Source organism: Lepidothrix coronata, unplaced genomic scaffold, assembly GCF_001604755.1.
Source record: "Lepidothrix coronata isolate B3197 unplaced genomic scaffold, Lepidothrix_coronata-1.0 Scaffold36, whole genome shotgun sequence".
NCBI classification, from domain to species: Eukaryota; Metazoa; Chordata; class Aves; order Passeriformes; family Pipridae; genus Lepidothrix; species Lepidothrix coronata.
Window position 1 is genome coordinate 2,906,782 of NW_016690216.1, and position 13,499 is coordinate 2,920,280.

The window sequence follows — 13,499 nt, forward strand, 5'->3', positions numbered from 1 at the left end:
TGAGAGTTCTTTAAATAGTATGTGTATAAAGGCACTAAATGGGAAAGGTAAGGCTTAGGTATTTTTTATATGCAAACTGTGTTTGTTTTACTCAGTTCAGAATTGTTAACATTTTCAATATGACAGATGTATTTTCCTTGTGTAAGCAAACACATGCATTGGAAAGGAATGGTTTCAAGAGAGAGGCTAATGATCTGCTCTATCAGATTCCCACACAGAATAGAGACAAAACGAAGTTCCACACAGCATCTATATCAGTCTAAAGTCATGAAAATATTTTTGGGAGACAAGTATTCCTCCTTCTATATGGACTGTCTGCCAGGAAAGTCAATGCAGGTATTCTGCCATTAGGACTTCACATGAAACAGGTCTTGGCTGAATAGCCAAGTTGCAGATGATTTGGCATTTTATTTGTAAAACAGTTTTAGCAAAATCTGCATAACTTTGTGGGATCAAGATGGGTACACACTTTACCTTGTCATTAATGTAACAAAAAAATCACCAAGTGTAAACTTGTCAAATCCAATAAAAATGTATGTATTTCTTACCTTCCGTGCTTGTGAACTGTAGAAATGTGAGGTAGTTTTTCATTTTAAGTCTCCCCTCCACACAGCTCTGGAATTACCCACTCAAAGAAAACACTCAGACTTTACAAATTAAATCAATTTACTCTATTGAATTGGCAAAAACTTGATTTAAAAAAAAAGGGAAAAAAAGAAGAAAAAAAGAAGGATCAAAACACATTATCTTTCTATGGAATCTCAAATGCTCAAAAATAGCATTTTAGAATGTTTTGGTCACCTCATTCATATAAAGCACTGATCTGAATTTCATCTGTTTGTGAGTTTCAAAGATTTCAAAAATGCATGCATGTACTTTTGGTATGTCTTTATAGGTGAGGAATGCCAGAATATGTGACCTACCTGGCACTTCCCTGGAAAGATAGCGGCCTTCATCTCAGAACAAACCTGCAAGGAGCCTGTTCAATTGCCTGAACTTTTTCCTAATCACACAATGCCTTTCACTGGGAAAGAAGATGATTAATTTGCTTTTAAAAAGAATATTTATGAACCCAAGGATTAAAATTAATGATTTGAAATGTAATATCCTTGTTGGAGAAATCCAAACATCCCTAACTGCTATATTAAGATAAATAAGTATACACTAAGACATGTATCTCTCTACAGACGTGTTTAAAAGAAAGAATTGAGTCTTAGACAACATTCAGTATCTAAAAGCTATCATTTTCTCTCCAGTTTTTGACCTGAAATGTTACCTGTGGCCGTTGTTTACTTCTATTCTAAAACCAGCGACAGTCTGTTGGGGCACTATGTATCTGTTATCATAACAAGTGCATTCAATACTTTATGAAGAAAATATTTTTATATATTATGTAGGCACAAAGAAAAAAGTATTTGAGGTCATGTAGTATGGTGCATGGATGGAAGCAATCCTATGTTTTACTTCATGTTACACTCCTCACCCCCAGTTTTGACCTACTGTATTTACTTAATATAACCACTTCATATTTGGGAATATACCCTGAACATTTTTTTCCATTACTTTGCATGGACCTTTTTATACTGTTTAAACTTCTCCAGCTTTCCTTGTTTTTCTGATCTCCTAGAGTCGTTAACCAATTACAGCTGGGATCAAGGCCAAAACCAGCTAAATATCACAACTGAGATTATCTTAAGTGGTACCTTAGTTAAACTGCTGAATAATCTTTTCTCTAGGGTTTAGATAAACATTGGCTGAGTTTTCTTATAACTTATGCCTTCCTAAAGGTCCTTCCTTTTTGCTTTACTGTTTATGTTCTTTTCTTTTCATAAAGCTTCCTAGAGAAGGTCAGTTGGAGTCCCACCTCAGTCACACAACTGCAAATTAGGATAGCCCCTTTCCTTCACAGACTTTCTCTGGAAAAAATGGAAGAAAAGTTATATTATGGTCTCTGTACAGCTTGCCCCCAAATCACTAAAAGCAACCATTTCAGCAGATCTTGGACTGATCGCTCATCTTATTTTGCAGTGACTCTGGATTATTTTACATTTTGCAAGGAGAAAAGCCATTATCTGCAGTTCACCTACTTGCACGACACTACCAATAGTCAGTCTTGAGTTTTTATGCAGTATGTCAAACCAGAAATCCATGACATAGATACCTGACAACAAAATAGGTTAAACTTTTTCTTGTTAAGCAAATGTTTCTTCCTCCTCACCGCTTATATGAGGAAGAGGTGGCTTTTTCTTCTCTAAAGCAATTCCATCTTCCTTACTGTGAGTTAACCACTATGCAGTATCTTGAGAAAAATAAAATCTTATCTCAGGAGTTTTAATCTTAAAACAGGAAAATTCTGCTCCAACTAGGAAAACTCATCCAATTTTCCCACTGCAAAAATACAAATAAAAGCAAAACAGACTACAGATGGAAATGTGAAATGACAGAGAACAGCAAAACAAGCTATTACAGTATATGATATTGATTTCTTAAGCTACATTTATTTATATTTCTGCATCACAGAAGAGACTGTTACAATGCATTCTGTAAGTTGTAAAAATGTGTCTTTCCCTGCTTATTGATATAGTACTGTGCCTCACATGAAATGTTTGGGGTGATAATGTTCTTATCTGACTCTGTTGTGGAGATGTATCTGCTCTCAAGAGGTGGGGAAGATAGCTGTGTTTACAAAAGCAGGTTTCAAGAACATGCATTACAAAGATGCTTGCATATGGATGCAGCCACACAGTATCACAGTACCAGCAATTCATTGTAACCAAGCTTTTAATGTAATTTATAAAAAAATAGAGTTATTTACATTTGCAACTTATTTGATGGCATCCTCTTTTATTACAACATTTGAATCCATTAATAAATGACACTTTAACTCATTTGAGAGCAAACTTTTCAAAGATAAGCATACAGGAAAAATACTTAAAACATTGCGAATTCTTGTTATTTTGCAGCATCATACAAACTCATTCTTTTCAACACATGCACCCTTGCCATACAGTAAGCAAAATTCCCTTCCAGATTAAGGTACAGAAACTCTGCCACAATTCTAGTGACAGTCCCACATTCTTACACGTGGCACTTCAAGATATAACCAAAGGAATTAGTTTAATTCCAGTGGATGGTAGCCTAAATGCAGAATGTGGCCTCTTACACACTTCTAAGAAAATTCTGGTTAAAGGGACCAAAAAAAAGAAGTATGACTATACTTATTGCATAGTTGCAGTAAGCTAGATCCATGAATACAAAGGCCATCAAAATATATTATAAATCTATCTGAGTTTCAAAGCTACTTTAAAATACTGTTTTGATTTACAATAAAAATAATACTGTTTGGGGTTAGTTTGTAGAGTTGTATTTTGGTCCATGCTGTTAATTCTATATCATTATATTCCTCTTTCATTAGTTTAAAAGCCTCAGAACAGCAGGTCCTCAGGCAATTGTAGGAATGATGAAGCCAAGTCTCAGACTTCAGCTGCTGCAGTCAGTTCATAAAAAGTCTAATTCCAACTCCCTCCCTTCTTTACTGCTTTAAATAAACATCCCTCAGAACTCTAAGGGAAAAGAATGACAAGGGACACAGATTTAAAACTGTTAGAGATGGGGGTTTGTCCCCATCTTCTAGTCCTGAGCCGATAAACCACAGCTCTTAAGAATATCCATCCCATAAGAAAGATCAACAACAATTAAAAATCTTCAATTTATTCTGACTATGCAGTAGTTCCACATAATCTGCTGGCTGTAGAAACTTCTTTGGTATCAGAGTCAGGTCTTCCTGAAACCACAAATGGCCAAGTCTGTAAGCAAAAAGAAAAAATATTTCATATTAAAAGAAAGTTTATCCTCGTATGAAACTGGAGCTTTGTTACTGATAGATGTCTAACTCTGGTTCAGTTGCAAACACGTCATCATGTTTTAGTCCCTGTGGGAAGCACAGAGAGAGCTGAGTTCCTCTAACAAATATTTTCATTACGTTTTTCATTATAATTAAATGCTCCTCAGAAGGGCTGCAATGGTCAGCAACAGATTGTTCTCATCCAAAATGCAACGTTTCTCTTGCTTTGCAACTGTTTACATCATTTAATAAATAAAAACCATATCAAATACTCAAAAACAATCACTCTGCTGTATATAAGAAACCTTTTTACCCCGTGACCAAGCATCGGGCGTTTAGTTTTGGCCCGATGAACTCATGACGGCTTGCTGGTGCTCCCGGCCAGCCCGCAGACCGAGTTACTCCTTTTTAGGACACTAAGCTTGCCTAATGCCCGAGGAATGTAGTTCTTTAAGGTCCCCCACTCTGACTCCCCAGGACTGACACACCCGGCATCACCGAAGGTCAAACCCGGCGCTCGGGTCCCCCGCGAAGCGAGGGTGGCTGGGGATTCACCAAGCAGCCCGGGCCGCCCCGCCGCTTCTTCCTGGGAGGGCACGGCTTGAGCGCTGCCAGTCGAAGCCCGAGGGGCTGGCCCTGCGAGGCTATCCCGGACGGCCCCCTGGGGGTTTCCCGAGGGTGCCCCTCGCCGCGCATCCCGCCCTCCGCGCCCCCCGCGCCGCGCCGTACCAGGTTGACTGGATGGACGTAGCCGTTCTCGTAGCGGTCCTCCTGCAGGAGCTGCCGGAGGTGGGCGATGTAGCTGGACGCCAGGCGCAGTGTGTCCAGCTTGGAGAGCTTGGTGTCGGGCGGCACCCAGGGAAGGCTCGTCTTCAGCCGGGAGAACGCCTTGCTCAGCACCCGCATCCGCGCCCGCTCCCGCGCGTTGGCCGCGTTGCGCTGGGACTGCTTCCCCTCGGGCGGAGGCCCCCGCGGCCCCGACGCCGCCTTCTTGCCCCCAGGGCCGCCGCTCCGCGCCCGCTTCCTCTTGCAGCCGCTGCCCGCAGGCCCCGCCGCACAGCTGCCCTCGCCGTCCTCCTCCTCCTCTTCTTCCTCCTCCTCCTCCTCCTCCTCCGCCGCCGAGGAGTTGTCCCCCGAGGGATAGAGATCACCGCGGGGCTGCCGCTTGGCCGGCGGCTGCGGGTAGTCCAGTTGCAGCGCTCTCAGGTCCATCTCGGGCAGCTCCTCCGCCTCGCTCCCGGAGCCCGTGGACATGGCCCCGGGCGGGCAGGGAGGCGGGCAGCGCGGCAGGCAGGAGGGGGCGGACGGCCGGGGCGAGTCGGCCCAGAGCGGGGCGGCCCCGCCGCGGAGAGTTCGTACCGGGGCGGGGGCGACGGGGGGGCGCGGAGGGGGGATGCGCCCTTTGACAGCCCTATATATCGTGTGTCCGCGGAGCGAACCATCTGCCGGGCGGAGGGGAGGAGAGGGGTGCAGGGGGGGAGGAGAGGGGTGCAGAGGAGGAGGAGAGGGGCTCGGGGCGGAGGAGAGGGGCTCAGGGCGGGGGTCGAACGCGGCGAAGCTCCGCGCCGGGGGCGGCGCCTCTCCGCGCTATCCCGCGGTCCACGGCGGGGCTGGTGCGGCGATGGACAGAGACAGACCCGTGTGTGGGGGCGCACACACGCGGGAACATGCGGGGACGTCTCCAGGTGTGTGTGTGTGCCGAGTGAATAAACTCCTTTCCCCTGGGACAGACCCCTCTCCTCGCCCCGGAGGATGTAAAATACTTCCAAGGCTCGTACCGCCGGTGTTTTCGCGGGGAGCGGGACACTGCTCCCTATCTCTAAGGCTGAGCGCGACCCGGAACTGCTGCCAGCCCACCTACAGTCGCTCTCTTTCTTGGTTTTCCTTCGAGGGTGGGGGATATTCCCAACGTATAAGCTGGTGCGCAGCCCCGCTCCCCGCAGCCGAGCGGCGCGGCAGGACGGTGCCCCTGCCCACTGCCTGCCCAGCTCCAGGAAGCGGCTGTGCGACCCCTGTGCCCCCACCGGAGCGGACAGAGGCAGCAGGAGACGCGGCACCCGGGGGTGGGTGTACGATGGGTGGGGAGCAATGCAAAAAGCCGCTGGGAACGTGCATACTGTGGTTCGATAGTGTCAGTAATTTGGGGTGAAGCTACACACGGTAGCGAGTGAGTATACCGTGTCCAAGGGCTTCTCCGTCCTCAGAGCAATTAATTAAAACCCAGTTTATTAGGCTATGTACACCTCTGTGTCACAGAGCAAATGAAAAGAGAGAGCTTTTCAAGCTACTGGCTAGAAACAAATTCCACAGTACAACTTTTAGAGAGTCCACAGGCGAGTGGAGGACTCCGTATCCAATGGAAATACTGATATGCAAATTAAACCGGGGTATAAATAAATAAAAAAAAATCAACCATCAATTTGTATTCCTCACACTCCCTCAAAACATCCCTTCTTTTCTGGATGAAGAACTTGGTTCCTCACTGGCCTTCACACCCTGGATAGAGTTAACCAGAATAAAAATGTAGTTCTCGGAAAAGAACCTAATGACTACAACAGGTGGAAAGATCTTGTCCCGCAATTTTTGCTCACGCTTTTTCCCTTCCATTTCCCTCCCGGCCGAGCGGAACCTTCCCGGCTGCTGCCACGCAACTTTCCTGGCACCGCCGGCTGCCTTTGCACCCAGCGCTTTGGTCCCGTCTCCGGCAGCCTTGCGGGTTCACTGAGGCCACTTAACGCTGTGCAAACCCCAGCTTCACCCGCTGGGGCTAGAACCACATCAGAGCCGGGTTTAACGGCAGCCTTTCCAAGTGAAACTTGACATTTCTTGAACCACCTAAACAGGCAGCTGATCTTGCAACTGGATCTCTTGAACTTGGTTTGACACTACGATGCTCAGGCTGGGTCCCACACGCTGCACGGTGAAAGGGCAGAGCGCTGGACCTTGGGGTTGCTCTGCCTCCCCAATTAGCCTACATTATCAGTATAAATATATATATATATATAAAAAGATACTGCAGGGGAAGACATATAGGTTTACTTTTTACCCCCGTCTGGGTTGTTTATACAGGTGCGGGCTGAACGCTTTCCCTGCTAAAGATTAATGGGAGAAAGTGCTGAATTTCTTTAAACAAAGAAGAAAATGGTACCCAGTCTTAAAAGCCGCAATGGCTAATCTCACCTTTCCCGCCTATCTCTGCCTCGGCGGATTAAGGGCGACGCATAATGGATACTTCGGCGCATTTAATGAAAGGATTGGGGGCATGTGGAATAACCAAATTCTCAGATCGTCTTTGCCTACTTTCTGGATGAGAAGGAAACGGGAAATGCAATGGAATAAATCCGGAATGAACGTCCGGGGTTACTTCGAATTTACTCCCAACAAAACCGAGCAGACCTGACTCCTCTCACATCTATCAAACCGCTAATTTCTGCGATCCTGATGAAGATATCATTTTCAGGATAAAGTCTTTGATGGGGCCAGGGCATTACATCATGCTTCCATTTGTCAAGACTTTGATGCTTTATGGTCTCTCTGCTGAGTGGGGAAAAAGCCACTGGTATACCAGGGCAGCATTTTATGCTTTACCGTTATCAGGTGCAGTCCCTTTCTCCTTTCTCCGTTAAAAGTTAAATCCACTATTTGTACCCGAACTCCGAGACCAGTATCCTGCCCTGTTTCACGGTCCACCCCTGCACGTTGGGTGTGGTGCCGAGGCAGCATGGGTTTGCAAAGCCCAGCGTGTGCATGTCAAGGGATTGGAGCAGCAGCTAAAACAGTTCCTGCGTGGGAAGAAGCTGCAGAGAGGCTCTTCCCCAGGGAGCTTTGCCTCTGGCACCGTTGTTGGCCCCGAGGACACAAAAAACTGGCCTTCACAGCGTATCTCCGCTGAGGGGAGATCCCTAAATTGGAGAGGTGCACTGAGACGGAGTTGAGTTTCTTTCTCACTTTTCCACAAGGCATTTTGGTAAATAAATGCAGTCAACCCATCCAAGCAAAAAGGAGTTCACGAAAACTAGATTTCTCCTTCATTTTTTTATATCAGGTGAGAGGTTTTCGCTCCGCACCTGAGGACTGGCAAGGGCGAAGAGCATCCCTGGACAGGCTGGGCACCGCCTGTGTCCGGGAGCCTCAGCCCCCGCGGCGAAAGCACGACTCTAACACCCCTGCAGGTGCCTGGGATGAGGCAGAGGGGGTATAATTCTTTAATTTCCTTTCTAAAATTTCAGAATAAATTATAGCAAAAAGCAAAAGAGAAAAAACTGAGCGGAGGCCAAGTCTGTAAAACCCAGATTATCTCCGAAGATGGAAGGGGGAACTGCTAAAAGCCCTGTGTCTTTCACCTTCATCCTCTGAAGTGTTGGCAGCGACAAAGCAGGGTGGAGGAAGAAGATGATGTGTTCTCGATAAAGTGCTTTAAATAAGGCTTTCTTTTGGCATTTGTCCTTTCTTCGAACTCATCAGCGTTACCGAGGGACTTCGCCCCGACCTGAAGTGCTCTTACACATTTTCTGAAAGACCTCAATATAACAAGAGTGTTTTTATTCATTTTCCCGAGGTGGTGAGACAGGCAGGATGTCTGGAGGAGATGAGAACGGTGACTGGCAAAGGATATGAGTCTTCATCTTTCCACAAGCGACTACAACACACATCCAGGCTGCGTGAAGGGCGTGCAAGGCTTCTGTCACGAAGGGATGGATGCTTTGACATCGCTGGTCCAGTAGGAAAAGCAGGTGGATGAATTTACCTTTGCTAAATGCCATCTAGAGCAAAGACGCCTATACATGGCTCAGATCGCCCGCTAAAGGCACCGAGTGAAGGGAGAAATGTGCGGCATTCCTCATTCCCCAACCAATTTTGTCTCCATTTAAAACGCCTGTTTTAACGAGGAATGCTGTTTGCTACAGCCAGTGCCCTGGATGCCCTGTCCTTAGCCAGAGGTCTGATACGGGTCGGGGGGCCACTAAAAGATTCCCTTTCGTATTGTCGTACAGCACCGTGATGCCCATGTCTCGGTGCCCTGTCAGCCGCCTCTCTGGGGATACTCCGTGCGGGCTAGCCCGGCTCCCCCGGGGCTAGGGCGATCCCGAAATTAGCACGGGGGAAGGCAGGAACCGCTAACCCGAGCAGTTGCTGGAAATGAAATGTGTGTGCCTTGGGGACGGGGGATGCGGGGGGAGGGGGGGACGGGACGGACGAAGGGGCTTCTCTAAAAAGTGGCTTTCCACCATATAAGAAAATTAAAAACTACTCAGTGGGTCAAGCCATGTCAAATAAAGCAAACAGGAGACAAATGAACCCCTGGAAGGAAAAAAAAAATATTTACTAGAGTTTATTTTGCCTAGCGAGTGCAAACCTTGCAATCAAGGGACATGCTCAATGATTCATTTGGTGAAGGGACTACAAACCGCGGTTAAAAGCCCCCTATCCGCCCCCCTCCTCCGCTCCCCGGACACCATCCCGCGGGCCGGGGCTGCCCCCGTGGGGCGACCTCCGGGTGCGGGTCGGGCAGCGCTCTCCGGCTGCCAGAGGAGTCTGTGCTTGGGCGATCGCCGGCCTGGCGGAGGAAACCCTCGGCTCCAGGAGGAAAATCCTGCCGGAGGGAGTTGCTAGGCGATAGGAGTGGAGCGAGCCGCTGGTGTGCTGCGCCGGCGACTGCGGGGCTGGTTTTACTGCCTGGGCTGTGGGGAGGATTGGTGCTCCTCACTCAGCAACCCTAAGCATAAGCGGGAACATGCTTTTAAAATTAAAACCAAACAGACAAACAAACAAACAACACCCCCCTAAAAAGACCCCAAAACAAACAAAAAAACCTCACCAAAGCAATCTCAAACAAAAAAAAAACCAAAAAACCCCAACACCCACAGGTTTCTCCTTCGAGCCTCTAATTTCCCCAAAGGGAATTCCACCCCGCGGGACAAGACGACCACACCTTCCCCGAGGAAAGAAACCTCTCCCTGTTATTTACTTATTCTCCCAGACATTTCTAGAGCAATAACGGCAACGAGAGGTTATCAAGTGTGATCGCTGCTTTGCCCGGAGCTTGGCCAGCAGTGAGTTGTGCTCAGGTATCCCCAACTTTCAGCAGGGTTTCCCCTGTGGAATAGCCAGGCAAACTCTTTAAATACCTCCTGGCGCCAGAAGAAAGTTCTCATGTAATAGATACCCGCTGGTGTGAGAACACGGATTCTGCTCACTTTGTCAGTCAGCCAAGGTGGGGGGAGTTTGAGAAGGGGAGATGGGGGTTTCCTTTAATTAAAAAAAAAAAAAAAGAGCGCGCGAGAGAAAGAAGTATTTCTCCCACTAATTCTAATTTTTTTTTTAATTATGCCAGGAGATGTGCTGTTGGCCTAAATGAAACAGAATTAATGGTGCTGTTTAAAGCACAGTTTATTTCTTCTCTTGAAGCAAATTAGCTGGAATAACAAGCAAACATCAGGCAAGAGGAAACTGTGTGTTAGTCTCCTCCTTGTGTTTCACTCTGAGAGGGAAGCCCATCAGAGCAAGACGGAAGAGATGGGGGGAGATAACACCACTACAGCACTTCATTATACTTGAACGCTACAGCACACTCGCTGGGCTGGGCTGCAGCAGAGCAGACGGAGGAGTACGGCTTCCCTAGGAACTGGTAGAGAAGGCAGTGGGGGCTCTCAGGCAGGGGCACACAGCCGGTGAGACAGCTTCGTGGGCAGCAGAAGGAAAATCACTGCCAGAGTAAAACTCCGGCACTCTGGCATCGCATCACTAGCTGTATTGAGGGAAAGCTTCAAAGGGCACACAATGCATGTAGACTGCAGTCACAGCAGCCTCACGTTCAGTCTGGCGAAATCATTCGTTTTTTTCTCTAGGGAACAAATTTTCTGAGGAAGGCATCTGGGTAGCCTCCTGAATACCAGGCAGGACAGCTGCGACATCTTATCTCAGCAGTGCTCAGGCTCCAGGTGCAGGCCACGTCAGGATGGATGCTTTTGCTCTTGTGAGACAGCATCACTTTGTCTGTGCTCTGTTCTCCGTCATAGAATATTGTGTATCTGGGTATAATATTCACTTTTCCAGATATTTAAATTAGTGGACCTGTAATGCAACTAGATTTTAAATGAATAAAATTACAAGTGACCACATCCTCCATTATTGGGTTAATTCTGGATCTGAGATGTGTGACATGCCATTGTTGTGATAACGATTTTTAGATGTAATAGACATGATTCTTCTAGCATTTGGTCTTGACATACATAGGTAGATTTGCATTTAAAAAGGAAGAGCTTAAGGTGTTAGGTTAAGAACTCAGCTGTGATGTTGTACCACCAATTTTCCCACTTTCTGAATGCTTGTTTCCATATCCTACGTAATATTAAACCAGAAATTTTGTTCTTTTCTCAGTATTTCTAAAAAGTGCTCCTACATCTGAAAACACATCATTATGGTAGTAGTGCTTTAAAGTTTAAGTAGCCAAAATGTTCCAGAGTCTCCCAGGCTGCTTCCTGTCATGATCTTACAATACTCTTTGCAGATACTTCTTGATGGCTGAAGGGGAATTCTTTTGCAAATTATTTTGTGGTTTGTTTTCTTTTTTTTTATTATTTTGTGATCATGGGCATATTCATGTACATGCCCTTATTTATTTATTTATTGCATAGAAAAATAAATAAGACCCGAATAAGAGAACAGATGTTCAGAGAGGCAGTGAAATAAGTTTTCATAGACATAGTGGTCATATTTACAACTCAAACCCTTTAGAGAATGTTTCTGTCTTTTATTCCTATATTCAGGAGCAAATTTTGTTTTTAGAGAAGGCTATTTGGATTTCAGATAATGATGATCAGACTTAAGAAACATGCCCCAGATGATTTAATCCTGCAGAATAACTCTATTAGCATAATATTAACTCTTACACCAATGACACTGGGAACTAGAGATCTCTTTCTAACTCTACAAACCTTTAAACTTTGCTTTTATCTTTGATAGCTCATTATTCACAACAGGCACAATTTAAGTCAGACTTTTGTCCTTTACCTTTCCTTACTTTAGTGTTTGAATTATGTTAGTGGCTAATTATCAAGAGCAAACCAACATCACAAAACACTCTTTTCTTTCTTCCTTTTATGGTAGATTTCTCCAAGCCAACAATTGGAAAATAAAATGCATCAGAATTTATCTACATCTTATGTCAAACAAAATGGTTATTCTGTCAATACCAGGGCTCGTGGCAAGGATGAACCCATACTATTAAAGGAAACTTGTACACATCATGCAAGAACCTGTTTAGAATCACTGCTTAAAATTAAACAGAACAGTTAACTAATTTTGCAAAGCTGGAGGCATACCTTATACTTTGAATGAATGCCTGTGTAAAGAAAAGTGGGAACACTACTGAGGAAGTTCATCAACTAGCTTAAAAAATTAGAAAGCCATAATTTTGCTGGTCTGAGACAGTGACACAAGTTGAAAATCTGATTCACAATGTCTAGGTCTTTTCCTGTGGACCCTGGGTTAAAACAGGAAACATTTGTGCCAAAATAAGTTGAATTACATTTGGTGTAAATCTGGAAAAAAAAAAAGTGTTTAACTAAGGACCTCTTGATGCAACTAAAAATATCCAGTAATGGATTCCACAGTCCCTCTGAGAGTGACACTTCCATGGTCCTCTCTCAAGGATGTTTTTCTATGTGAAACCCGGGTTTAAGGACATTTACAAATTCTCTCACAGGTGTACTTAGCATAACTTGGATGGTTATCATGTATTAAATAACATGTGTCTTTGGAAACAAGCACAGACTGTGATACATGTTCTACAGGTAAGCTCTCTCCTCATAATTAATTTCATAATTAATTTTACCATTATTTTTATGGTGAAAAAAGACACAGATTATTTCATAAAGTACCCAGGACTTTTTCAAAAGCATTTTTCAATTCAAGACGGAATAGAATTTTCATAGTAGCTACCGCAAAATTCCCTAAATTCTAATTATTCCATTTATGTTATCCCACTAGCTGACCGTTTCTGAGGAGAGATTATTAGGAACCAGTACAATGGTTTTCTGACCTTGTTATCCAATCTTGAGTGTACTTGCTGTAGGAGACTGCATAGAATGCTTTAAGACTTAATTGTTGATTTGTTCGCTTTAAGTGGCTTAAAATGTGCGAGTGCCCCCTGCTCAAAATTGTTACTTAAAGATATTTACATTTACAGTTGAATACCTTGACTGCTTTTACTTTCAACTCTCCTTTACCTCTTTCTTAGTCTGTGATTGCACTTCCTCACCATGAGGCAGCTGGTTTGACATCGAACTGACCATGACAGTTCAAGATCCCACGATGCCATAATATAATGGATGGTAAAAAGGGTAAGATGCTGTTTTGGTTTCATGAATCAGGATGATATTCCATGTTACAGGGTCAAATGGAGAACATTGCCTTAGACACTGCCAGTGCTCTCCTGTATGTGGAACAAGGAAACTAGGGGGAGGATAATGATAATGTGGTGGACAAGGCAAAGTTAGTGCAACCCACTGAATTGGAAAGAATGCTTCCAGCAAATTGCTATGGTTGTTCTGGAAAGTGTTAATTCTTTCTGATCTATGTACATGTAGACTAAATGCATACATCTATTCAAACAAAGCAAAGAAGCAGTCACCAGAAATTAAACTCACTGATG

General features: G+C 45.0%; 1 protein-coding gene across 2 annotated transcripts; it reads right to left on the reverse strand.

Moving 5' to 3' along the window:
• Positions 1–2,287: 2,287 nt before the first annotated feature.
• Positions 2,288–5,115, reverse strand: MSC (musculin). 2 transcript variants are annotated; one of them, XR_001874295.1, is made up of 3 exons: positions 4,574–5,115; positions 3,602–3,806; positions 2,288–2,299 (listed from the first exon to the last, which is right to left on the reverse strand). XR_001874295.1 is itself a non-coding variant. In XM_017812401.1 (2 exons), exons 1-2 carry the CDS (start codon positions 5,096–5,098, stop codon positions 3,720–3,722), a joined length of 612 nt encoding a protein of 203 aa, XP_017667890.1. In that variant the 5' UTR covers positions 5,099–5,115; the 3' UTR covers positions 2,774–3,719. The 2 variants fall into 2 exon arrangements, 1 of the variants encoding a protein (XP_017667890.1); XM_017812401.1 differs by lacking the exon at positions 2,288–2,299 and having other exon boundaries at positions 2,774–3,806.
• Between the last annotated feature and the right edge of the window lie 8,384 nt (positions 5,116–13,499).

Excerpts from the sequence above, each read along its gene's own strand:
- MSC (XM_017812401.1), bottom strand. The coding sequence starts at position 5,098 with ATGTCCACGGGCTCCGGGAGCGAGGCGGAGGAGCTGCCCGAGATGGAC. Across the intron at positions 3,807-4,573 it reads ACGTCCATCCAGTCAACCTG|ACTTGGCCATTTGTGGTTTC; the intron begins GTACGGCGCGGC and ends TTTTGCTTACAG.